This window comes from Manduca sexta, chromosome 6 (assembly GCF_014839805.1).
Source record: "Manduca sexta isolate Smith_Timp_Sample1 chromosome 6, JHU_Msex_v1.0, whole genome shotgun sequence".
NCBI lineage: Eukaryota > Metazoa > Arthropoda > Insecta > Lepidoptera > Sphingidae > Manduca > Manduca sexta.
The window spans coordinates 6232163-6260061 of record NC_051120.1 but is presented as its reverse complement, the minus strand read 5'-3'; the positions used below and the strand labels follow the sequence as shown (position 1 = coordinate 6260061).

The following is a 27899-nucleotide window of genomic DNA, read 5'->3' as shown; positions in this document are numbered from 1 at the left end:
CAGTGCTCTTCTTTTTTTAAATCATAAACTCTTTCCAAAGTAATAATTTTACCCAGTAATAAATTGTTAGTTTCAGAAAAACAAGAATTACCTAGTTCATTCAACTATATGTTTTTTAGAACAATTTCAAAAGTATTTACAAGGTACAGCAAACACAAGTGTATGAACCTATTTCTTTGTATTGTCTCATATTTTTTTTTTATATTATATATTACCTAATCTTGTTGGCTGTTAGAACAAACGGCTTATATGGTTCTTTAGTTTTTGTATATTTGCCTAATTTCTGTTGAAAAGGAAATAAAACCTAGAACATTTCTGCCCTAGTTAATCATGTAGTAATTTAGAGATGCGGGAAAATGTAATAATGATAACAAATGTTAATATACTTTAATATTTTTATTCATTCGTATTTTACTTCATTACCATTACAAAAATTATATATTTATAACAATATGTACGCTATACAAGGTGATTAACAAAATATCAAATAAAAAGCTAACAATCATGGAACGATCGACTCCCTTAAAAAAGTAATGTCAACATCGCAAATTAAAGGAATTCTAAATAATTATACTCAAATGAATATAAATAGAAGAAGCTGCACTTATTATAATCTAATTCATAAACTTAATCACTATGGAATGATTTCTCTGGTCAAAAGTGGCCGAATCAGACGTATTTCTGACGTCAAATAATCTATGCCAGTGAAAGTAAACATTGACCGATCAAAAAATCCATAACAGTTTAAATAAAATAACGTCTAGGGTGTATTTCACTGGTTAAAAAAGATCACTGGTTGATTTCCAAGGCCAAGCCTTTTGCTACGCCTTTCCACTGTGGCTTCTCCATGCAATGAGAACTGGATTAACAAATTTGACGGCACGGATTGAAGCCGGAGAGCAGGGGCGCCGGGTGTGGCCGGGACGCGGTTTCGACATCCCTACAAATTTCCAGTTTGCCCCAGCGCACAATGCGACATTTTTTTCGGTCGACTAACAGGTTTCACGGGTGATCCTAATTTTATTAGCCCGAGCCCGCAGAAATCGTAAATCATTCTCTTAGATGACGATGTTGCTTCTTCCCGGTGCATCTTCTATTTGTAAATGCTAACTTACGTATAAATATTATGTTAAATTCCTGACAAATGCGTGCGCTGGCAATATGCAGTCTTATAACAAGAGGTATTCACGGTTATAACATTCATATAAATATGTTTTTTGATATTAACACAGCCATATTTTATAATCGTGGAGCTATACGCTAGTTCGGTATACTATGTAAATATTAACGTACAATATACCATCTTATATAATAATTTGTGAACATTTATTCCTGAACAACGAAGCAGTGCACAGTTTGAGCAAGTCCGCCAATACCCTGTAATGTAATTCCGATTCATTCAATACAAAAAATATTAATTTTGTATATATTTAAAACGCCTGCTTTGATTCGTTGCACTATTCTCCATATAAAAATATGTTAGTTGTATCAATAATAATATATAAACTATGTAGGTAAGTTATTACAAAACATAGTGTAATTATTTAACGATTTGAGCAATAAATTCATAACATATGACTTAAAACAAAACTTCGACGATATGAAAGCATAAACATAGTTAAATTAATGTGTATCAGATATTACTTAAGGGTATAAATGCAGCATAAACTTTTAAGTAACTGATTACAGTACAACATTTATATGTATGCTAAACTAATAAGCGCTGATGGATAGGAACGGGTGCGTACGATATGTGAACTTCTACCACTCAACGAGGCGCAGCGTGACGGGGGACTTTGGTGACAGTAAGAAATCGAACTGGACGTCTAACTCGCCGTCGAACTCCACTCGCCATCTTTGCATTATCTGTAACAAAAAAGATTGACAGTTTCAAAACGTATTAGTCGTCTCTACGTTAACACATATTTCTTCCTATCTAGGGGTTGCGCTGTAGGTTATCCTCATCCTGATAATCCCCATAAACAATATTCTTATCTTAATCCGTTTCTGCGCCACGATGTTAAAAAACGCTAATCGCTGTTCCTCCCCGTATATGTTGCTAGGCAAAATTCATTGATGATATTTGATCTACGCAATCGGATTTGAATTCGAAACATATTTTACCGACTTACACCTGACTTAGAATAGCACAAACATTTACATATAATGAAATGATAGATTTCCGTGTCCGTACATAAAATAATTTTAGAAAAAAAAATTTAAGTCGTGAGTAATATGTACAACAAAAAGTAAAAATAATGTTGGTCACGTGAAATTTAGACCGTGGAAGACGCCTTTCTACAATAGTTAACGCAAATGAAAAACAATAAAATGATGATTAAATAACGTTAACAAGACGTCTTGTCTTCGGACCCTACCCTGCCGAAGCTTCGAGTTCGATTCCCGAGTCCAGCAGAGTGATGTAGTTTTTTGTTACTAATATTAGCCTGGTATATGGAATTTGTACCCGATATGGCCATGGACTCGAATCCTATCACATAACACATGGCGGAAAGTGGGTTCATTAGTTACACCTCTGCTTACCCCATTGTTTATAAAAGGAGTAGGCGAATGTGTAAATTTCGGATATTTTCTCCAAGATCATTAAATTTAATTTATGCGAATTTTGGTTTTGTCTTATACATCTTCGTCAATTAACTACACGAGCTTTCAACCATAAATTTATTTTGGTAATAAACATGTCATAAAATCCAAGCACTTTAGCGCAGTATCAATGCAATATTATGTAAGTCGAGTGCATTTTGTTTTGTTCGCCCATTATCATCTGTTTTTGTTATTTTGTGTCGATTGTTCTATTTTTAGCTGTGAAGTCTTAAACTGACGTGTATGACATCAGATCATCCCGCCGAGTGTAAGCTCCATAAAAACATCTTTTTTACGAGCTCGGATTTTATTATGGCCGCGATCAAATCTACCTTTAGTAATGTGGATTATTTGTTTGTGATTTTTTTATGTCATAATGATGCCACGTGTTTTCTTAAATGGATCTAAAATTTGATCTCTTAAATGCAGCTTTGGGTGCTCAAACACTTATATTTTTTTCTGAAATTAGTAAGATGAATGATATAATTCGTTACCTTCAGTAACCATAAGCTTCATGTACGATTTTTGGAATTTGGTATTCAATAGACCCGACGACTGATCCAAGTAAAAAATGACTTAAAATTTCAGATTTCTTCAACTTCACACTTACTTAATAATCACTACTTTCATCCAACTTTTTGTTCTTTACGGGCATGGTAATGTAACTCCAATGCATCTAATGGTAAATGGAATGGCGTTAAGAGTATCGACTGCCGACAGATGATTATACCTCGCTAGTTGACACAGTTACGTCGGCCTGTTCAAAACCACACATTGATCCAGGACATAGATGGACCATTATGGCGGGTTTCGTGTAGGGTTGCTATTCGAGTGGATCTTAACACAGTGGACAATCTTACGACAAATTAAGAAGCAAATTGATGTTACCTTGGCTAACAGTAGATGCAGTTCAAGTTCGACGAACCTCTTGCCGGGACACATCCTGCGGCCGCGGCCGAAGGGCGCCACTAGTGAGGCGGCGTGCGGCTGGCGCGAGCTGCTCCACCGCTCCGGGAGGAACTCGTGCGCGCGCCAGAAGTTCTCCTCGCGGCGGCACGCGGCGCCCGTGTGGGCCAGTACAAACGTCTGCCCGACAATTATTAGAATCAATTTGTGCGTACAATCATACTGTATACCAGTGGCGAAGGGTCCATATTACCCGATTCCTGTCGGCTTGCCTTTATGTAGAATTTATGTAAAATCAAATTATCATTAAAAGGATTTGGAGACCGCATTCATGTATATTAGTACCTATATGTTGTGTCGGGTTCCCTTTAGAAAAATTTCACCTTTCGCCGCTGCTGTATACAAATACAAGGTGCATAGTGGGGTAGCTAGGAAATCAGGGGCTCATGTATAACATGACCCCCCAATATCCCAGTCACACAGTGGCGGTCTTAACAGTAGCGCGGACCCAACCAGGAGCCAACATTCTGCATTGTGCAATCGCTATTTATTATTTATTATCATACAGCATACTTAAAATAGCTACGACACGTGGTATGTAGACATTTTACGAAAATATAGCAATCGTTGCATCTGTACAAAATTCGATGCTAAACCATTTATTGTAACTAATAAAACTGCGATAAGTATATCAATGCATAAAAATAATTTTATCCACAAATTCATCGAAGAGAAATTGGCCAGGCTTACAGTAAAAACATTACAAAAGATTTAATTGCTATATTTACCCCGGCTGGCAATTTGTGTCCACCGAGCGTCATAGGAGTGTCTAATAATCTGGCTAGAAACGGCGCGGTGGGCAGCAATCTGAAGGCTTCGTTAATGGCGGCCCGCACCGACGGCGCCGCCGACAAATCATCCGCGCTCAGTCGCGAACATGAAGGGAGCTCGGAACGAATCGTGTGTTGCCAGTCCGGCCTGCCGCTTAGCAAGTATAGCAGGAATACTAGGCTGTTTGCTAACTGTGAACACAAATAAATGTTGATATCATTTTGTCATATTCAAATGCTATAATTATATCAATTTATTAGGTTCGCAGTAAGACTGTGTCTCCAATAAGTCCAGCCGGCAATTAGCAAAATATGCCAGACAGACGTGGCGATCATGATAGGACACAACTTCACTTGTCGATCTATATTATATTTGAATTTGAAACTATCCAATAATTAATATTATCAAGTGCAGTGTAGACACTTCGCCATACCAAAAAAAAACACAAAATACCTGACATATAGATAAGTGTTCTAATAAAAACAGTATAATTACTTGCAGTACATAATTAATGAGTCCATTTATAAAGTTGCCAAATAAAACAATTGAATTACCGTTTCTATGCCAGCAGTGATGAAATCAATAACAGCGGCCTTCTTGTCTCGCATGTCTAGAGCTGGATTTTCCAGTATTCTCAGAAAGATTTCCTGCATGCCGTCATCTTTGGCCGAACCGTTTGTACGCGCCTTGGCCTCTTCCATCAGCTCGGATACTACCCTGCCCATATTGCATGGCAAATTAATTATTATTATTACTTATTGCTTTCAAATAGATAATATACAATATATCTCTTCCAATGTTAACAATATTACTGCGCAGCACATTTTTTTGAGTTTAATGTGTTTACGTAGTACAAGTTTCTTCGTGCGTCTTGTTTATTTGATAAATCTATTATAACTAGAAGATCGTAGTTTCTTGATAACAGAAGGGCTTTAGACATCTTCATCTGGAGGTAAAAAATCACTGTTCACACATTCGCAATATCAGACTATTTCCGACTTTCATTAAAATGACAGAAATAAGTATATAAGGGGAGAGGGTGTCAAAACTGAAGTATTTATGACTCACGTGTGTATAGTCTCCTCGCTTCTGACGAATGTTTTGTACAGTGTGGTAGGTGCGAATTTCCATAAAGGCGCCCCGTAGTAGGAGTCCCTCTGGGCTCGGAAGTGCGTCTTCACCGCGGCAGCGAGGGTAGCGGCGCGACCCGACATGCGCCGCTCCAGGAAACCCAATCTCGAACCGAGCATCAGCCCACATACCGCTAAACAACATTTATTTATATTCATAATGCTCACTAAAGGGCTTAAATCGTGATACTATAATATACTTAAATGTAAATCGCTATACTTTCAAAAATATGCCTTATAAAGAGCTTTCTTAAAATAAACGGTACTTTAGAGATAACATTTATAAATACTTTTAAGATATCGTGCACAAACATTACGCTGTACAATCTCCACTCCTTAAAGCAATAACACATTAAAAAGAGAACCAAAATTTCCAAGTATTTAGGTACATAATGCATTAAACGGTACTTAAACAGTACTTTCGTTCAGGGATAATAAATGAATGCCCAATTGACCTGCGTTAATGTAATAACATTCAAAGATAACCCTTTAAGCTTATAAGTGCAAGGACACATTCCCAACTCTCGTAGTCGCATCGGAACGCTTATCACGTCGCATAAGCGCTCGATTATAAAACGGAGAGGCAGCGTCACTAAGTACTGAGATAAAGCCGATATATTTTTGGAGCTTCTGATACAAGAATGATTACCGTAGTGTGCAATGGACTTTATAATATTTTTTACAGTGCAGTTTGTGGAACTGGTTTCATGTATTTAATAATAACAATAATCTGTGTGTTGGTTACTTATACTGCTATACGAAATCATTTTTAATTATTTATCTCGAAAAGTAACGTTAATTATGTACATGAACAATTTTCAATCCTGCGACATGCGAAAGTTTGGGAAGATGTTTTGATGTTTGTCAAAACTTAGAAGTAAACGCGGAAACCGATTTTAATTGAATTTAACATACAGAGTTCAAGTCCTTGATTAACGTATAGGCTATTGTTATCCCTATTTACACCGTGTTATTGTGTATTCCGGTCAAATTTCATAAGATATTTTATGCAAGCGAAATCATAATTTACTCGTCAGGTATAAAATTTACATTAAAGGCACCTAAATAAGTAACTAGGTATCTTAAATAACACGTTCAATGCAAAAACTGTTAACAATGGATGCTTTGTTCAACAGTTAATGTATAAGTAGGTATATTTCGACAAAAATCAAACCAGAATAGAGCGACGAGGAACAGGAAAACTGCAAGTTGCCTCGTGATAGACAAAAATCCAATTATATAACAAGGCATGATAAAATATACACCTATATCATGACCTATGGTTAGGTAGAAGCCCAACATGTTCGTCTCGTACAAATATGCTCTAGTGCGAATTCGAATCAACTACCTCACTATTTTCAACTATAACTTATATCTGCTACTCTTAATATAAATGTATAAGCCGACCAAATAAGCCACTCTCTATTCCATGCGCCCAAATAAATGGTCATCAAACAATAGCATTTAAATACGATAACGTCGAATAAAATTTATTTGAAAATTTACAAGGAACTTAATTAATTTACTTTGTTTTACTTGTGTGTTAATTCATAGTCTATGTATACCCCTGTGGGATACAAGTGTCATAATTTTATCTACGTTTAATATTAGGCCAATGAAGTTCCCGGAAGTGCTCTACCAGTTCAATAAAGTAAAATTTTTAGATCACAAACGTGTTTCTATATAAGATTATATTATATATATCACAAATTTATCAAAGCTATCTCTATGTCACTAAGTAAATCAGGAACCCCTATAAAATACATCTAATAATAATAAATTAATTTCAATTTGACGTTGTCCTAGAGAAAGTTATTGTAATTTCATTATGTCATGTATGAAAAGGAAATTGCGCATGCAAACATCTGATAAACTAAACAACAAACGGTGACAATCATTTCATGAACACCAGAAATATTGTGGCTTCATAATAATATTCCAATATAAATTTACAGACAAATAGCAAAAGAAGTCATGAAGACATTTTGTGAACTTGTTAATAAAAAAAAATATTACGCTCAGAATTTTTCTCAAAAAGTAAACATTCAATACAGCCTAACGCCTGTTACACATTTATAAACTAGTATTTCCTTTCATTTTTACACATTCCGTAGTCGTCAATACAGAATGCAGTAAACACCATACAAACACAGTGTTCAGAGCATTGTCGTCTACGGTTTCACAATGTGTATCTAACGTTGCATTCCTTGCAAATTGCAAACGCATGCGGGTACGTCGGCCTAACGCTATTTTCTACGATATCTGACCCACATTCCGCCCCTTATCGTGGACAACACGCCATTTTCTTGTCAATATTATCATATCATATGCTTCAACGGTTCTAATGAAGCGTTTGTATACAGCTATATTACCTAACTAGTATAATGAGTGCGTATACCACACGTAAATCTTATTTGAACTTGAAGTCACGCGGATTTTGTAATTGTTATCTATGTAAATGTGATTACGTTTCAATTTTTGTGAGATTGTCGTCTGTAATCGAGCGCATTTATTACTTTTATCCCGCAATGTAATCAAACATAGTAATCACATAAAAATTATCATAGTTCTTAGAGCAATTTTTATGTGCGACGCAATTCATGAGAGATTAAGCTCAAACGCACGAGTCAAAACCGAACTGTGTAAATTAGAACTTATGTCTTTATATTGCATTTTATAAAGTTGAAACGGTTCAGAGATTTTATATACAATTTGTTTTACACCAAAAAGAATATCAAACTAGGCAGAATTCCAACTTAAAATCCATGCAATAAATTTATAATATTAGCAGATTATTTTGTCTAATTTTAATGGAAGTCCAGTTGCAAAATGCCAATTCCAATATGGCTACTTTCCTGAAAAATTTGCTACGTTCCAACACAAAAGCGTGGTACTATAAAGTTACATGTAACCCACTTAAACGAGTCTACTTGACACGAGCAAGTTTACAACGTGTCAGATAAATCTTTCTTTTGACCAAATAAAATACTTTGGTACAATTGTCATCACTGCCAATAAATAGCAACCGGAATTAAATAAAAACGGTTTAATTGAAAGTATACTGTCGTTATCTGAAGTCACGTAGAACTTTGCTTCCCAACGCAACGGTTCCAAATATGATGTTCACACAAACATTGTTATCTGCGGACATCTACTTCATGTGCCTCAGTTTGTACGATAAGTGTGTTTGACAAAAATAACGTTCACTTTTTGCGTAGAAAAAAGATTGAGGATTTAAAAAAACTGCCGAGGCGCATGGTCTTGTTTGAATTGAAACTATATTTAGCGCAAACCGTCGTAGGAGTTTGAAGGATTATTGATTTTATATTACTTTTGCCATCTTACTGAAGTTTATCGAATATAGAGAGGTAGTTAGCAGTGGCAAAGCGTCCATACAGTCCGATTCCTACCGGCATTCCGTTTAGGTTTATTTATCTTACTTTTTGTTTTCTTTTAAATTAGCCGCGATAGGTGACCTAAGACAGTTTTTTTCCTAGCTATTGAAAATTTTTACCCTTCGCCACTGGTAGTTAAGTCACTTACAAACAATAAGTAGTTTATTTTAATTCTGGAAAATACTTTAATAAAATCGTTGTAATTTAGGTAAAAAAAATGCAATCACTCACACTCTAAGCCCATTCTGTTGGTCAACTGGTCGAAGCCGTGAACAGTGCCGTTAGCTTGCCGACTGGACTGCAACAAATCCAAGAAATCTTCACAAATGCTGTTCAGTTCAGGCATGAAGCCCTGCATTGTGTTGGGACTCGTTAGTTCAACTGTCAAATGACGACGCAGGTGAAGCCATTTGTCACCTTGTCTGAAAAATACCAAGACACCCACTGTGAAATGAACTACAGTTATACTTGTATCTTAGTTTCACACAAATTTACGTTTATTAATTTTACGGTCGATTTGTCAAGCATATGATAAAGAAAGGTACTCACAGAATAAAAATATATCACTGTACTAGTATACATATACACAAACAAAAAAAAATGAAGTTCTATGCGGAAAATAAGAACAAGTATTAGAAGACATAGGTTAGGTATAATTTATTTGATGTGTAACTTTTATCAAATAAATGAAGTATCAGCCCTTAGAAACATGAAACCTTTAATGAAACATGAAACGACTCTTTGGTAGAATTAGAATGTTGCTAATAAGTTGTAGTAGATGCAACGGTACCAAAGCCTTAAGATAACGTTGGCTGTAACGGTAAAGATTATGTAAGGAAACTGTGTTAGCGGCCGAACTATGGTTGCATTGCTCAATATCACAATATGGAATAAAGGGACTAAATAAACTTGTAAGAATTAAAATCAAAATAAGAATATAAACTAGTCAATTTCAAGTCCATATCTCTTATAAAGCGTGGATAGTAGGTGTTTAATCTTTAGATCACTGATAATATGAATAAATTATTACAAGAACATAAAATACAGGAAAATTTTACGAATATTCTAAAGTCTTTACAATTTCTGCATGATCTAGCGAACAATTCTAAAATATCGGTAGTGTCTTTACGTTAATATAACTCTGTAGTTTATTATCATATCAGCAGATACAAACACAAGTATATATATCCTCATAATCGAAACCTGTAAGTTCCAAATAACACGTATCAATGATTACAACAGAGCAGACAGGAAGTGCCAAGTTTATAACCATAAAAAACTATGCGCAGAGTTCGGCGCGCAGTAATGTCTAGATTCGACGTGACCAGCAAATATAAAAGCTTGTCAAAACATCATGGCCTTTAAATGGTCACAAGAAGTACTTAATTTTCGTTTAGTCACGAGGTCAAGCTGTTGTTATGAATGAATAGATATGTTAGATAAGAGAACGTTGCGAAAATACACTATTATGGTGCCACGCAACATTTTTATGACATGATGAATTTAAAGTGGATTATTAGCACCCTCAGTTTGGACAGTGGAAAGTATTACTCTAACATAATAATTTTAAGATGTTACAAAAACATTCTTTATTTCTAACTTCACATCCTCTAAAATTCGACAAATATGAATTTCCAACACCCATGTAATCTCTTTTCATAGCCGTAATTCACCCTTTAGAAAAATTTACGAATTTCAAGTCCTGCGTCTATGTAGAACTTACCCGAGATTTCGTAACAAATAAATTCGGTTCGTTTATACATAATACGATACGTATTTGTATATTTGTATTATATACGTCTGTAAGATGTGCTATACGTAGTTAAATACAAAAATGACATATAGAACATTGTGAAGGGCAAGTTGACCCTACATTATGAGAATGATGGCCCTAAAGATCGTCAATATGGAAAAACAAACTTTTATCTGTTATTCTGAGTGTTGTTTACTGGTTTAGTTGCACCATTTCAATAGTCATAAAAATGAAGTAGGTACGAATTTCAACGCAATACTACATTATTTCATATTTATTTGTCACGTAATGCGACACATCGATATTTATGAGGATTTCGATCTTTTAATTAAAATTATTGTACTTTAAAAGTATAATTTTATACTATAATGTAGGTATAGTATAAAATTACACATTTTCAAAGGTCAAGGGAGTAGAGACAAAACTAATCTTCTGATTTGCCATAGAAGTTAGTGCAAGCAAACAAATAGGTCAAATTGTAAATGATCTACCTATTCCTTCTATTGCCTAATGACTTAACTTTTAAATAAAATAATACTCAATAATAATAATACTCAAACATGTGTTAAAAGTAAACATAAGTAACGACAAAAAAAACATAATGTTTTTAAATTGTCGACATCAAATTTTTATGGTTTCTCATACCGAATCAAATCCTAAACATGTACATTTTATTTATATCCATTTTATTGCCGACCGAAGATAGGTGCAATTCACTTCAAAATACAAATCAATACTAACTCATTAACGAGTCCTGTGGAAGCGTATCGATCCGGCCTGCTGCGGCGGTACACCTGTACTATCTCGGTAGGGGGACGGTACGGTCTCTTCGCTGGTGCCTTTAGGACCGCGTCGAGCGCCTCCCGGTCAGCTATCGACACTATGGTGGCTCCTCCTGGCGTGGTCTCCGCGAACACCGGCCCATATCGCCTGAACATATCTGCGTGCAAATCTCTTATTGTCACGATAGAGTATATTGTAAGCGTATCTTCAGATGGAAAAGCCCAAAAACCTATTGCAGTTATTTAAACAAAATTATACAGGTATATGAAGATATACCTGTATAATTTTGTTTAAATAACAATCATGAAGGCATGACTTCTCCCGAATACGAGTTATACCTAAGCAACAATATTACGGGCTAAAACAAATAGCTAATAATGTGTTGAAGATAAGTTTTAGTAATGATAAGTACAACGAGTTAAATCTGTCGATATTGATAATAATTACTAGCTAAACTCTAAGTTCGTATTAGATTTCATAGCAGTAATTAAACTAGAGTTCATGATTCACACTAATTGCAATTGAACTGCAGTTCAAGATTTACACTATTCTAGATAAGGTCTAAGTTTAGTAGGATAAGATATCTTGTTTGAATTAGTAATGTAACTTATCATAGACAATTTATAACTGTCCTACATTTGGATAGGTCATGGTTTTCAGTTCTATAACAAAACCAATTAACTACTAAAATTCTATAAAGAATTATACATGAACGAGTAAACCTGACAAAGTATAGGTACATCATTTCAGACCATTATCGTGTCTTTCGACCTTGAAACAAATTTTAATAGTTCTTTGTGCTTGTTCAAGCTTCATCAAGCAAGCTTCGGACAATATGGGATCAAAGTATGTTAAGATCCTTTGGGGTTTATTTAAGGTTGGCCCCCGACTGCCTTTCATTTATTTTATTTTTGGCGGGCCCCTTCACTAAGGAGAGTCATTCATATGAACGCTTACTTTGCATATAAGTGATTCAAATTTGGTTTTAGATTTCAAAATCTGTTGATTCAAAATGAAACGCAAATTGTGAATTGCGACGTACCCCAATAATGATGAACTAAATACTGGCTTAGTTTATAAAAAAAAACCCTTTATATCTAAAATGCGTCATCGAAAGCAATATACTTAAATTGTGAAGCGTGACTTCGCGATTTAGAGTTCTAAACGGACAATAGTTTGTGTGATTTTTTGGTGAACTGGCCAACTTTTTATTTTAACACATTAATATGAAGGTTATCACGAATCAATGATTCTATAAGACGAAACACGTATATTTGCATACAAATTGAATATGTCAATTACCTTCATAAGCTTCGTGTAGTTTATTCATCTTGTACCTACTCCAAAAGAGCCAGCGCGTGCCAAGAAACGGCAATGGTTGTGGTCCTGGCAGCCGAGAGGGATTTTTGGTGTCCACTGCCCGAGTCAACACCGCTGTGACAGTTACCACCACAAGGGCAACCAGCAACACTAATGTGGGGACACATGACCAGTCCAGCAGCGGTGTCGGGGTGCTCTGTCAACAAACGATCTATATAGAAAAAAAAAATCATATTTCTTACATGACTACGTCTATTTTCTCTTTTCAGGAGTAGCTAGAAGTATTAAGTGACACCTGCATTTCGCCAGCTTTATAGGTCCTGTGTAAGAGGGTAATTCCAGATTCCGAGCTGTTACTGAAAGGAAAACTCAATATATCTTTTCCGCAATTGGAGACTAAACCCGAAACCTCAGTACGTAAATAATACGAAACTAAACCACTTAGGCAGTCAATTATAATCGAACATCATATAAATAATAAATTATACGCCAGGCACACACAAATTTGTTGTTGTTGCTAGTAACAATTATAATGTAATTAATAAATAATTCCTGTGTGTGAACACACAATACATGAACGACATAAAGAGTAAGTATTGAATGACGATTCTAAATTATAGGGGAGTAAGACAGGTCTTCAATTTCAACACTTTCTTATTCAATTCTTGCTTCCAAGGTTCTTTTTATGAGGAGCTGCCTAATGTCAAGGAATAGACAGTCTATAATACCTCCTCGAAAAAGAGATTTTTTTTTTCAATTTCTTCCTCTTCTTGATGCTACAATTCCGAAATGTACTTATATGAACAAACCTTTAAACATTAGTTTTTCAAATTTGATATCACAAACCAATTAAGCAATTTGTTTTTCTCCAACGTGCACATTGTATCTTTGGATCATATAAACATTTAAGGGTCCGAAACCGTGGCTCCCATTTGGCAAACCGCTTATCGTCCACTGCGCCGTACAGGCTTAACCAAGATATCATACAATTATGTTGTATGTTTATTTTGCATGTCAATATATCGCTTCCTTATTTGGTGTACTCTGGAACTTATCATTAAAGTCAACGGCTTTTTATGGATTTTAAAAATATTATCAGTAGCCAAAGCGAAAATGCAGACATTTGAACACAAGCCGTCGACATTTGTAAGCGAACAGTAAACTTTCAACTAAATTATCATGAAGTTAAAAATTGCAGACATTTGAACACAATCCCGTCAATAGACAAATGCTTGTGTATACCAGTTTCGTCTGTTCGCATAGATCATGGTGGTAGGAAATGGTACATAATAATTCCATTGGATAGATCAATTCTAAGCACTCTACCGTTATACACATATGGACGTAGAAATTTCCCCATGATAGATGGGGATCTAAATCGACAAAGAATGATGATTGATGATTGTTTTATTGTCGTACTTATTTCACGCTCATAAAATGTCATAGTAAGTGTAGGAGTATATAAAGAAATGTTCATCCATCATAACTAGCATAATTTTGTAGTGGAAGATCGAGTTTTGTTTACAACATGAATGGGCTATCTTCCCTGAGGTGGGTAAGTTTGAAATATCATAAAACGTAATTTTTATAACTGGTTTATTGTCTACATTTTTGAGCATATCGTGATCTAAACAATCATGAAATTTTAGACAATCAAATATGGTAACAGGACACGGAACAAAGTTTCGCATCACATTAACTTCAAGGATTTGCAGGTTTTTTACTTAGGAGTAAATTTCTGAGAAATATAAGCAGGTAACGCTTGTAAAGGCGTCTACGAGACCACATGTTGGCACCATTATCAAATCAAATAATAAAGTACCCTTATTAAAGTAAAGTACGCAGTTTTATTAAATACAGACTCGACATGTTTATAAATGAGTACTGATACAATATACAAATACAAAAATTGCTGAATCATCAAGGTGCGATATACTACGTTGCACAAGTATGACCATTGGATCCATGGACTTAGACTAATAATGAAAACAGATGATGTACCAATGCAGATAATCCGATAATAATTCTCTTAATGGATTATTCCTATTCTTATCTTTTTAATTAATTATTAGACGAAAGTAAACTAGTTGTTTAAAAAACAAATATTAATAATGCTGATAAAATAATCTTTACAGAAAGAAACATTATTGCGCATCAACATATTTATTTCTAGCATTGACATTGAACTTATACTGTCAATGTACTTGTTCTACTAATATCACAAGATTAGAAAAATAATGGTATCGACGACTCGGGAAAATTATAGATATAAATCGATAACAAGTTAAGAAAAATATCGCACTATAACGAGGCTATGTATCTGCGACTGCGATGTATTTTTTATTGTTCATTTCTTTTATGTTTATCTTGACTTACTGTATTGGGAAATCATTCAGCCATTTTTAGCTCCTTCGCTTACATAATATTATTATTTTTTAGCAAGATAGAATTTTACTGATTGATCATTCAAACGCGTCAGTTCATCTAAAATCAAAATCTTAAGTCTTAAAGAAACAATACAGATAAACTTTACTGCCGTACATTTAAGTAAACTCCGTTACCAAAGCGATTTTTAAAGCTATCGTCCGAACAACAGGATACAATGCCTCCATATTTTTGCATTAATTAGTCCCAGCATTTAAATTTTTACGTTTACTGTTTTATGAACTCGAATAGCCAAATAAATGAATTGCGGTTTGTTCTATTTTGGTGTTCCGGTGTCTAAAATAACGCAATGCTGAAATTTAATTACTTATTTAGATTTATGTAAGTGATATATTAATTACTTAATAATAAATGTAACTTAGTTTAAAGAATGTGTTGATCACACGGATTCATTTCGTATTATCGGAATTTATTTAAAGGTTGTTATCTTAATTTAAATAATTACTTATAATCTAAGAGCAGAGAGCAGATACACTATTTATGTAAATACATCGCGCAGCATCACATGTGTACAATGTACATACCTACTATGGACGATTTAGAGAATATGGAATGTAAACCACTGAGACCAGTTCCCCAAAACAAGAATGTCTATACGCGTGACTTTAAACGCATATTTTTATACCAAATCCACGTAGAAGTTGTAATTTGTTATTTCTAAGCATAAAGAAAAACTTCGATTGATTTTAAAATATTAGCTAGTGAATAAGTGATAGCCTGCGATCTAAGCTAGGCTATATTCCCACGGTACAGGACTTCTACGCAAACACTGTTGCAGGCAAAAACTAGTAATTAGTATATCGATTACCGGCGAACTTAAACATGGAGAACATTATTTACATATGAAATATTTTTTATCTACAGCAAAATATCAGATTGATTTAGAAGTGTACATTACTATCATCAGACACGATACTCAGTTTAGTAATTCTAATCATTTATTACCATAATATATACCGTATTATACAGAATGGCACCTATAGCAACATACAATTTTAATTAATATTGGCATTCTAAAAAACAGTACCTCCTGATAGGGTATAGGTGGACAACATAATACCACTACCAGGCAAGGTTGGATCATAAACGCACAACACAGAATGATATGGAAGGAACTGAAGGAACGTCATGGGATGTACATAATAAAAAAATAAACTTATACTTTGATAGTATGTGTAGTAATAAACAGTGGTAATATCGCAAGATAATTACAAGTAATTTATTGAGCCTAGTCATATGATTGTAGTTAAAAGTAAGATTTAATCTGTTAACTTAATTTTTGTTATTCTTTCAGGAATTGTACATGAGAAATATACTGAAGTATTTGGTAGTCGTAAACCTTAAAAGTTACCTAAGCTATAACACATTATCGCCATTCCAGCAAATAAAAATAACAATAGATTATCATAACATCAAATACATGTATACGAATAAAAGAACAAGGAATACGCTTCTCGTGGGGCCACTTATCGGGTAGAAACCAATCATAACAGAGCCGCAGTGATAGGCTCGCAACCAGCCATGATTGGGGATGTAATCGATTACCGCATACACATCCTATACTTATAATGCATCGCCCTATCAACGAGTTATTTCAGGGGAACTTGACATTTCAAACTTCTCTAAAACTCAACTAAACAGTAGATCCTATAAACATACAATTAGACTTTAATAATATTGACATTTGGTAGGTACTTGCAAGTGACGCGGGCGCATTCAAAACGCGGGAAGAGACGAATGAGACGAATTTACGAATGTTTATTTGGTTGATAGTAAAGAAGTCAACACCGAGTTTTTGACAATTACTTTATCATATTTTTAATCCAACCCAAGCTTTCTTTCTACATAATTATTTACTGAAGTAATGCTTTATTTTGTAATTGGTTGTAAATATTGAAGCCTTTAATTGATGTTTGATGTGGAGGGCGTCGACCCGTCATTTCATTGCGTGCGCAAGAGTCATACGAGCGCACCGCGGCGAGAGGCGTGTGCGCAGCTCGATGCTGCTGCGTGCTGCCTCAAGGCTCAAATGTTGACGTTGCGCTCTTGACATTGGCTTTGCGTAACAGTCTCGTTACGTAACGTGGCACAGCGCGCGCGCACGTCAACGGCCGGCCGACCGTCTCACTTCAACTGCACCCGGTGACAGCTTAATATGTGAGAAATTATCTCACCAAGTATTGGCATGCTGACGAGCCGCCTGAACGAGTTTTTATTGTCATTTTAACGGTGTCTCCCATTTCGCAAGCACGGGTTACTCAAATGGGAATTTAACGGTAATACGGTATGAGACTGACGAGTCATGAAGCTATGCGTTTAATTAAAAAGATTCATCATGTTTGAGATTTCACAAGACAATTTTACTTTACTAGCGCTAACATGGTTCTTCACATCAGTCTAAGTGAAAATAATTGGAAAATACCCAAAAACATACCTAATGTCTATATATTTAAGTTTTAACCTTTTTATCTAAATTATATAATTGTACCTAAAAATATTAAAATATTTGTTTTATAAACACGTCTGAAGATATGGGATTGGACGTATAGTCGCTAGGTTTATCAGAATTGAGACGAGAGTGCTGCGCATGTGACTGTGTCATGCACGACATTATTCTCATTGAAAGTCATTTTTATACAATCATTCATAAAGTTTACCAGTTCACGGCGAAGGTAATAGTCATTAAGATAAATAATGTATCTTTAGCACAGTACAATAATTATTATTGCCCTAGGTACCTACATAATGTGCAAATTACGATTAGTTTTACGTTACAAATAGACCTTGAATAAAACATTTTTTCAAGATCTCCAGCGCAACATTAACTTATTATATCACAATATGTAATCACGGGTCCTTTATTTTAATGCCAGCAAATTATTTATAAGATTATTTACAAATCAATGTTTTGTTGTCTATAAATACCGCATAAACGCCTTTCGCCATGACATAACATGCTTCTATCCAGACGTCTCGGTGTAAGGTACTTGAACCGTGTCTTCTCTTAGTAATTTTCTATAATTGGACCGTAGGGTGGTTTTTCAGTCGGACAGGCGTGTGGCCCATATACAAGAAAAAATAATTTTATGTCATCGAGTTTTTATGGGCTTGAACACTCGGCCGCGTCGAGGAAATAATCTGCCGCTTGTTATGGTCATAAGTAATTAAAATTGAACAGTGATTTAGATCAGTAAATTATTTTTAAATAATGATCATAGCATAATGGACATTTGTTGGTATTCATTCATTAAGAATCTAATCCTAATATCCCTTTGAATTATGCCTGTTCCCCACCTTTTCGTAACGTCAAAGGACCCCATATGGTTGACACACAACAAAGGGTTGTGGTGACACAACGTCAAAATAGGGCGTCATTCCTCGTACCGAATAATTACTATAATTATTAACCGTTAGGGATGTGCTAAAACTCGAGGACAGTAGGTAAAATGGGCATTAATACTACTATAAAAATAAACCGAATAACAAATAGTAGGTATATGTTAATATGTACATGTATTTTCAGAGTTCATTGCGCTCACACACATTATTATTAATTATCATACATTCACCTACCTTCCGAGAAATTTGGCATCACGTTTCCAACTGAGATAATTTATATGAACTTGTTTGTGTTGAATCATGTCGGTACATATCTAAAATCATGATTGATAACCCTGTATTGTGCTGTTACAAACGCCAAAACAGAATTTCCAAGTTTTTTCCAATTGTTTGTGTTAATCAGTGCGCGCAACACGCGGAAAAGCAAGGAATCTCAGTGGGATTACAATCACTTTCTACGTTACAACACTACAACCGAATCAATGCAATCTAAAAACATATAAATTATGGCAAAAAATAAATGTAACACACGAACACGGCAGTTTCAACCTACACCCAGCCATTTTAATTACAAATAAAATCGACATAGCATGTTTCCCACGTGGGCGAAACAGCTTGAAAAGTTTATGCGAATTAAAAATTGATTCTTCGTGTGAACAATAACAAGTTGAATCAGGTGCAACTGATATACAACATGAACCTTAAACAAGTTGAAGGGCACTTCAATAAAAACGCACCATGCAACTTGATAATAGTACCCACAGATTAAAAGATAAACAGCAATACAAACATACTACGTCATGTCAAACCTCATGTTCAATAAGCCGAAAAACTTAACGGTAATGAGCAAAAATCATAAATGCATATTCTAAATCGATACTTTTCGGATAACTTTTCTAACCCACATTAGTCTTCCTTCCTCAATAGATAAGCAGCTCTACATTTTGCTACAAGATCACAAAGACATGTTCTACAAACGTAGTGATACGCAGTGTATCGATGCAGGGCGCACGCATATCATTACGTATGTATAGGTATTGGGCAAATGATCCTTCAAGGACGTGTAAGGGCCACAGTCCACATCACTCCAAATAATTACACATTCAATTGACCACGATACTTACTTACTGATAATACTAACATTTAAGTATATTCTAACATGCGCCACTTACATCTTCTTGACCCAATTGTTTGTCGTCAACACGATCGAGACAAAAATAACAATTGACAGCATAGGTTTGAAAATTATCTAAATTATTAATAACAATATTTCTTCTCGAAGATACCTTTCTGTTTACCGCTTTACTTTTAACATGTTATACCTATATGAGCGTCGTAGATAACTTAAATCTTGAACTATTGTGTGATTATCTACTTTAAAAATAAGAATTACGGATGACCCGTATTTTCGTGCTAAACTCAAAAGCGGTATCTTAAAAAAATCAAAATCTTGATTTTTATGTCGTCACATAGCTGAGAGAAATGCCCAGCCAATGAACTTACCTAAATAACGGTATCTTGTTTAGAACGTGTTACAAAATAACCTTAAAAGAGTTTCTCTATCTCAGTTTTACATACTAAACTATAAAACTATATTTACAAAACTTCGATTATCTTGAAATAAGGTTCCCCTGACATACCGCTTTTGCACTTAGCACGGCAGCGTACTAGACGGCAATTGAAAATAAGTTTTCTAAATATCATTTTATTAAATCTAATTAAATCTAAGTTATAGGTGTTGGATCGAATATATTATATCCTCAATAACTGTATATTATATATATTATATATTAACAGAATCAATATATTTTTAAATAAAATCGTGTCGAAAACTTAGACATATTAAAACAGCTAGAAAAGGAAAAACAGTTTCATTCAACTTGTTTATCGTAAAAATATACCTAATGTATTAGTAAATTAATTCAATATTTATCCGCCTAAGCAAGGAGTGGTGTTATTTACTCCCTACCTCGATTTATCAAGTGTCATGAAAACAGGCTTGCGTAGGTACTTTCCCTACAACTTAGTAACGAGCAAAAAGGAACATCCTCAATGAACTTCAGAGTTTTTCTCAATTCTTAAAAACATAACAATTAACATGCGGGGGTTATCTGAAATGCCCGAAACAGTTAATATAATATTTCGTATCTTTATAGTCATTTTTATCAATGTCTCTTTTATTATAAAACCTCTTCGGTCAAAAACCTCGTAAAATTTGATTTAGACTTCGAATATGTTATTTCAATAATAATGATTGTAAATCCGTTGAACGTTATATGCATGTCGTTATATTTTAATGGTAAACAGAAATGTTGAAAAACCTGCCTTTGAGTTTTCACATTAAATGTTACTTTATTTATTATGCGGAAATTCAAATAATCTACCTAATTAGATAGTTACTTTTCTCTAATAATTCAGATAAGGTTTTTGAAATATCACCGGTCTTGCCATATTTTTAGAATCGTTAATAAATTCTGATTGGCAACGAGCAAGATATCTGAAGTCTGGACACATGGAAAAAAAATACTTCGTTGTCACCGCAATCTAGATTATTTATAAGAATATTATCATGTCTATTTCAACATGTGTCGCAGTTTTTTTTCCTTTTTCAATATTTATTCAGTCGTCGGCAAACAATTAACCGTAAACATTTGACATTGGATAAGAAACTGTTTTTCCAAGCGATGCCCTCGCTGTACCTAGCTACCAATGTTATCAACAGCATTATACCACGGCTATAATATAAAAATGTAATATTTATAACTCACTACGAATAAACTTCCTTCTTCCCTACAGAGCAATAATTAAAATTACTGAAAAGTATTGGTCGTATAGAATTAAGGTTAAAAGGTATTTAAATAGGAAAAGTTCGATAACAAACAAATAGGTGATGCCAACGTAAACAAATCACGTCAATAAATACGGAAGAATTTACTTACTAGGAAAAATGTACCTAAAAGAAAATCGATCGAATGAACCCTGACAGGAGGCCGAACGTTGCCAGGAAGTAGGTATTGTTCCAAGGTGTTGATGAACGGTCAATCGATTTCTCCTTGCTGTTTGATATTAAAAATAAATTGTGTTTATCGACTTGTAGGGCGCTTGAGGACTATGAGACAATTGTGGAGTAAATACATAATATATAAAGCCGATAATCGATCCCGTTGTACTTAGAGTTCTATTTCCATTCTAAATTATTATCATATTTTAAATAAAATATTATTTAACATTTACGGATATGTTGTCGTTCCATAACCCATAGACCATAATATACCGTATAACCACACAACACCGTAAGAATATATGTCGTGTAGGCTTTCATCGAACCACAGGATATTAACACAGTAATAACAAACATGTTTCTGTAACTCACTCCCTTATTACTTATTAGTATTACATTATCTGTAGTGCCCGGAAAAAAATGTCCTATTTATAAGCAAATATGATAACTTATGAAAATATTAATCGACCTACAAACATTAATTCACATCTCCGTAATTGGACACTGGCTTCTATTATTATAGCGCTAAGTAACAATATTCTTCGAGGTAAGATAAATCGGGATTACGAAAACAAAAGCAGAGCCAAATCGCAACAGTAAAATTATGTCACTTTCAGTCTACACTGAAACGCGTTCAAAACACTAAAAGTATCAAATTGCGCAACAACTTCAATCCAGTATTCATAATGACCAAATATAATCAAGCTTGTTTTTAAATATGCATTTAGAGCTGGACTTTTTTATTGACCACGTGATCAGTAACATGATTGGTTTGATTTTTAATGGTGAACAGTCTCTTGTATCTCTACAATACCTACGCTCTGATGCCAATATTCGTGGTCAGTCTTAAATTTATTATATCTTCGATACACTTATATCTTTAGGAGTGTAAAAAATTACGGAGACGTTAAGTACGCTTGAAGTGACAGATTTCAGGAGAGGCATAAAGATTAAGGTCAACTTATAGAGCATTCTGCTCTAAAAATTTAGCATCATACTATAGAGCAGAGCCTAAGCGATGACAACCGTGCTATTATATATGACCGTCGTCAGATAATTCCTCAGGATAATTCACTAAAAATATCAGAATATCACCAGACATTTATATAACCTTCACAACTATATGACCGAACCCTGCCTTTACCATAAAGGACAATTTTAAATATTAAAACTTTATTTATTCGTTGGCTTACCATTCATTTTTTATAATGAAAATAACAACATAAATATAAATGTGACGCGATAAATATAAGTAATTAGTTTCTTGCGTATGATACGAGCGACTCTTCCTGCTTTATTCAGGCTAGTTGCCCTGGTAATTGATTACGTTGCAGTTGACTTCTCGCTCTACTATAAGCATCGCGACGCATCTTAATAGCTAACAATTTAGTTTATTTAATAAGATGACAAATCAATGACATACCGACTTTCAAATGATATGTTGTTTTTTGTCTGTCTTTTCGTGCACGTAATAACCGCTATCACTATTTAACCTTATACCATAGACTTGAACATAATAATTACTGAAAATTGCACTAAGATTTTAAATTTACGAAGCCTAAAATAAACCGACGAATATACCCAAACGAAGTACAGACCAGACTGAAAAACATAAGCAAAAGGGAGCATTCCGAGATGTGCAGACAATTAAACTTTAGGATGCGAATGTTAAAAGAAGTAACATGATGATACGAGCAGTGCCGCCAACAGCACGACAACAGTGTCGGCGGCTATATCCGTCCGCACTGAGCCGCTGAACCCATGGCTACTTGCGTGACAGAACATTATTTTGTCATTTTCTACTCATTAGTGTTGAGTACCGCTTATCTCAGTTATTTCAAGAGTATATTAAGTTAATCGCAAACCGATCCCACGAATATCGTCACATTGATACGTTTGTACCTCAGCGGTACGGTAGAATGACAGTCTCATTAAATGTTATATATATTTATGTTTCAGTTACTGCGCACCTTCTCATTAATATGATGCAACAATACTAATAAAAATTGTATTTTCTGAACAACATGCAACATAATATTATCATTTTACTTAACTTATATTATTATAAAATTTTAAAGTAGGAAGTTTATAAGATTCTTGTGTATAAAAATAAATCATGTAAAGAACAAAAAAATGGTAAAATAAATTTATAGCTTCGATAAATCACACAACAACTACTACTTATAATACGCCGCGTCACTACGAGGGGATGAGTTACAAAACGAAATCGTAAAACTTAACTGCACTGTCTTTTGCCACAATCAAGGTATACAATGTATGTATTCGAATTCTTTGAGCCAAGGCCGAGCGTAAAATTACAAATAATAAAAACTGTAAAGATCGATTAAGGCGCAAAAGGTAAAAGATTAAATAATGTTAAAAAATAAAGAATACTTTCTTCTTACAAAATAGTTGCCTTATAAGCTGTATGTTTGTTAATAACAAAAGTCTATTCAAAATATCAAACTATAATCTAACGTTTGTCGCTGATTACAAGGGTAGAGTCCAGTGCGTAGACTCTAGGTCTTAAGCGTGTTCACTGAATGAGCAGCGAATTACTTAGCAACGATGAGTTGAATGAAACCTTCGTGACGTCAGTGAGGTTAAGAACTTTCAGGGCAACGAGTATTATTGGAGATTGTAGGTGGTTACAGACAGTGCGCTTCCCTGCCGCCGAAGTGGCGAGGGCGAGAGAGGGCGAGAGGGCGGCGCGATTCGTTTTGCCCGAAGGCCGACCGGTCCCGGTCGTCTCGCCGCATCGGATATGTGTCACTATAACACTATGCATACGTCTGCTTCCCTTCGTAAGACTTCCACACTGTGACTCGATATTGGAACAAAAAGTATTTCAGACCAAACTTGTATCACATTTTGTTTGTATCACGCACACATGCCTGCAGCCTGACCCACAGCTGGCAAACGGCGTGCAACACGTTTCAAGGGTTATTGGTTACCTTAAGGGACACGAAAGGCGCCCGTACACGAATAACATTAAATATATAACACGCAGTAAATAACTAAACAGTTTATATGGCAATGTCCGGTTTTTTGTGTGTACGGAGCGCAGAAGGAAGGTTGTGCTTGATAGACACCTACATGTTCAGCGTCACGCTCGAATAAACGCGCACTATAAATGACGCCTGTTTGAAATATAATCAATAGAGCGGCTCATCTCGAACTACTGATTGAGTTAGATAATAATGCATAAGTTGATTGATACTTAGTTGCGCGTAAAGCAAAAAGTAATGACCTGGCTCGTCCAGGCAGTGATAGTATTAAGCCATTTTGCAAAACAACACGATGTGTTGGCGCTAGGCGCAAGCTTGAAGGATAAATTGTCACCAGTATAATTACGTTATAAGTAGCTGCGACACACACATGGCTCAAGGAATATTGAGTTTATATAACATGCAGAAGTGACAGATTTATATTAAAATACTGCGTTTCTTAACGTAGGTTACAGGGCTGTTATAAAGGACTCTACCGTATCACCAATCACAAGTAACGAAATACGAGTATCTACTTTCGAATATAAGAACAACTATGGCCGAGCATAAATCAAGTATAGTTACATTCTTGTATGGAAAATATATTACAAAAATATTTTCTCCGCGCGGGACGACTTACGCGCCAAGCTGACAAGCCATTATCATACTAATGGGGTAGTTTTAACCAACTAACCAGTTTTGAAGGTCGAAAATACAAAAGCATAACGAATGTATACAAAAACGGACGAATTGCGTAGGAATGGAGAGAACTTTCTTTATATTGTGATGTAGTTTAGTTGCCTAGTTTTAAATGTTTAATAAATATACGCTTTAATAATTCTTTATATTTATATGTTGTAACAAAAATTTGCTTGTTGTAGTGACAATTTTCTTTTTACCAATACCAGTCCTTATAAAATAATGTGGAACGCCGAGAGTTGCCAAAATTTTGCAGGCATGTCTTGCTGAAATTAACAATGGCGGATTATAGAACGCAACCCATTGAAGTTTATCATCACATTTACAATGGGCACTATCTAGTAAAAAAACATAATATTAATATATGCGATGTCTATCCACCGATAATGAATAGTATTGTGTGTTTATAAATATATAAAAAAAGTAAATATAAAAGCTTGATTGAGAAAAACATTATTGTTTGGAAAAACCAAAAAGTACTTAATTTAAAACACTCTACTATTTAGGCAATGTTTTTAGTGAAATATTTTTAGATTACATATCTATACAATGTACATGAATGAAGTTGCTTAAGCAGCGTAGGCTAAAATGTTTAATGAACTGTGAAACATGACGCCGAATGCGGACATTCGAACGCTCTTCAAAATGCTTAGCAATGAATTAAACAAAAACAAACCTGATAAGCAAATAGAAAAAAAAATGATATCAAGCAGATTGTATTAATTAAATTTTACGGATAATTCACCTTTATAGCACTAGAAGGTGGAGCAAAATAGTGTTCCCACTTTTCTAAAGCAATCTTGCGAGACCGGGTAATATCGCTTAAAACGTCGTTCGCAATTATCCTTAATTAGGACTGAGTAAAAAATCAACCTTGAATCAGAGGCTGGAGTTAGCGACCGATTGAATATTAATATATTGCGATGAGTGAGCAAATGCTGCTGAATATTCAACGTCGCGGTCAGACAAGCGCACGCATCGACTCCCGGAGACCATGCGTGTTTGGCAATAGGAAGCACTCGGACTCAGAATGACAAACAATCAGATCGCACTTTGAAACTACTACACGTAGAAAGTGAAATCTCTAACACTTCAATACTAAAAAAGGTTCGTAGACTTAGGGATCTCTGTGTGATCTTTTCAATTATATAAGCGTGTTTCGTAATTAGTAATTACTCAGGCAACAAGCACTGTACATAACCTAGAATTTATTGATCTTGTTATATAAATTATCTCATATTCGATGCATTGATAAAATTTTACAATTTATATTGAAAGAAATTTATAGTCCCTTCACTTAACTCGCCTTTACGAATTACGAAATATATTAGGACCTACCTATATTTGTTGAAGGATGTAAATTGCAATGTAACACAATAAACGCAAGCAAATCTAAACACTAAGATTAATTACCACAGTAATATATTTTGCAGAAAACTATGAATCAATAACACATACGTAACGCAAAGGAAGTTATGAACTTTACGAAAACCTTTCAACCATGAGGTTATTTACGGATGAATGATTTAGTTTACCTAATTGTTCGATACCTATGTTACTTAACGACACCCATATAATGTTAGCAATTAGACTTACAAGTCATGACCCACAACACTCCTAAAACAAACTCTTACATAAGTTAAATTTATAGGTAAATATTACAGGTATAATGCTCTATATCTTCACTCAATCTGAATTAATATTGTATGGCTAAATTTATATCTAAGTCTATTTTAGCAATGCAACAAAATACAATTGTTTTCGCGTCACTTTTAAAAGAAAAACTCCTATTAAAAATTAACTTCCACCTTAACTTCTCCAAAACACGCAAACTAAGCGTAGCGCTTCATAATTCGCAAGAAATATGTCTGAATAATGTATATTTTCTACTTGTGGCCGTATCTTCATTTTATGCTTTGACTCGATCTGTGTCCGGGATATAACATCATTGTATAATTAAAAAAATATAAATGTTATTAAATTTCACAAATTTAGAATATATTAGCAGATTAAGAATAATGAATTTGATATTGCCAAAAGTTTTATTTGAGTTGACAATGAACTTATAACTATTGCCGTGAAACTATAAGTCTCACGAAGTGATTTAATTTTTTTGCTATACCGCATCAATAACCCGTAAACTTGATGCAATTTTGGATGCAATAAATTATTTCAGTGGATGATTACTTTTGAAAATCATAATTATTTTTCGTCATACATATAATCAACAACATGTACAAAGCTCAGTTTAATTAATTAACAAAAAAAAAGTTAAAACATTACAACTAGCTAAATAAGTCTAAAATGCATGAATGTCAACAAATCATTATCATAGCAAAACTCTATCGTTCACAAACACCTAGCAATTACATGCACCCGTATCAGTTCGAACGTAGTACTAAAATTTAATTAACATAACGTATTTTTAATAGATTGAAGAAACTTTAATATAATATTTCCGTGATAGTTAAACTCACCCAAACGTTTTTCATATAGTATGAAAAAAGGAAAACACCCGGAAGAGACATGATTACCAATATAAATCCACAGCTAGACTGACAAAGATAACACACTGGTTTTTTTATTTATACACTTTTTGTTTACTAACATCACATAAGAATCCCTTTATTTAGATATCGTGAGAGCTCACAGGAGTCGGCGGGCGGCGCGCGGGACCTGTGTCTACCGACTGAGGAGCCACCACAC

At 34.5% G+C, this 27899-nt stretch overlaps 1 protein-coding gene across 1 annotated transcript; it reads right to left on the bottom strand.

The window, feature by feature from the left end:
• Nucleotides 1-399: 399 nt before the first annotated feature.
• On the bottom strand, nt 400-27899 carry LOC115447334 (ecdysone 20-monooxygenase). The gene is made up of 9 exons (XM_030174356.1): nt 27671-27899; nt 12705-12918; nt 11361-11559; nt 9098-9288; nt 5410-5605; nt 4896-5058; nt 4299-4532; nt 3493-3690; nt 400-1866 (listed from the first exon to the last, which is right to left on the bottom strand). Exons 1-9 carry the CDS (start codon nt 27719-27721, stop codon nt 1762-1764), a joined length of 1551 nt encoding a protein of 516 aa, XP_030030216.1. The 5' UTR covers nt 27722-27899; the 3' UTR covers nt 400-1761.

Coding starts and splice junctions, on each gene's coding strand:
- LOC115447334 (XM_030174356.1), bottom strand. CDS start 27,721: ATGTCTCTTCCGGGTGTTTTCCTTTTTTCATACTATATGAAAAACGTT. Junction 12,919..27,670: donor ACTATATGAAAAACGTTTGG/GTGAGTTTAACT, acceptor GTTTGTTGACAG/AGCACCCCGACACCGCTGCT. Junction 5,606..9,097: donor CAACAGAATGGGCTTAGAGT/GTGAGTGATTGC, acceptor AATGTTGTTTAG/CGGTATGTGGGCTGATGCTC.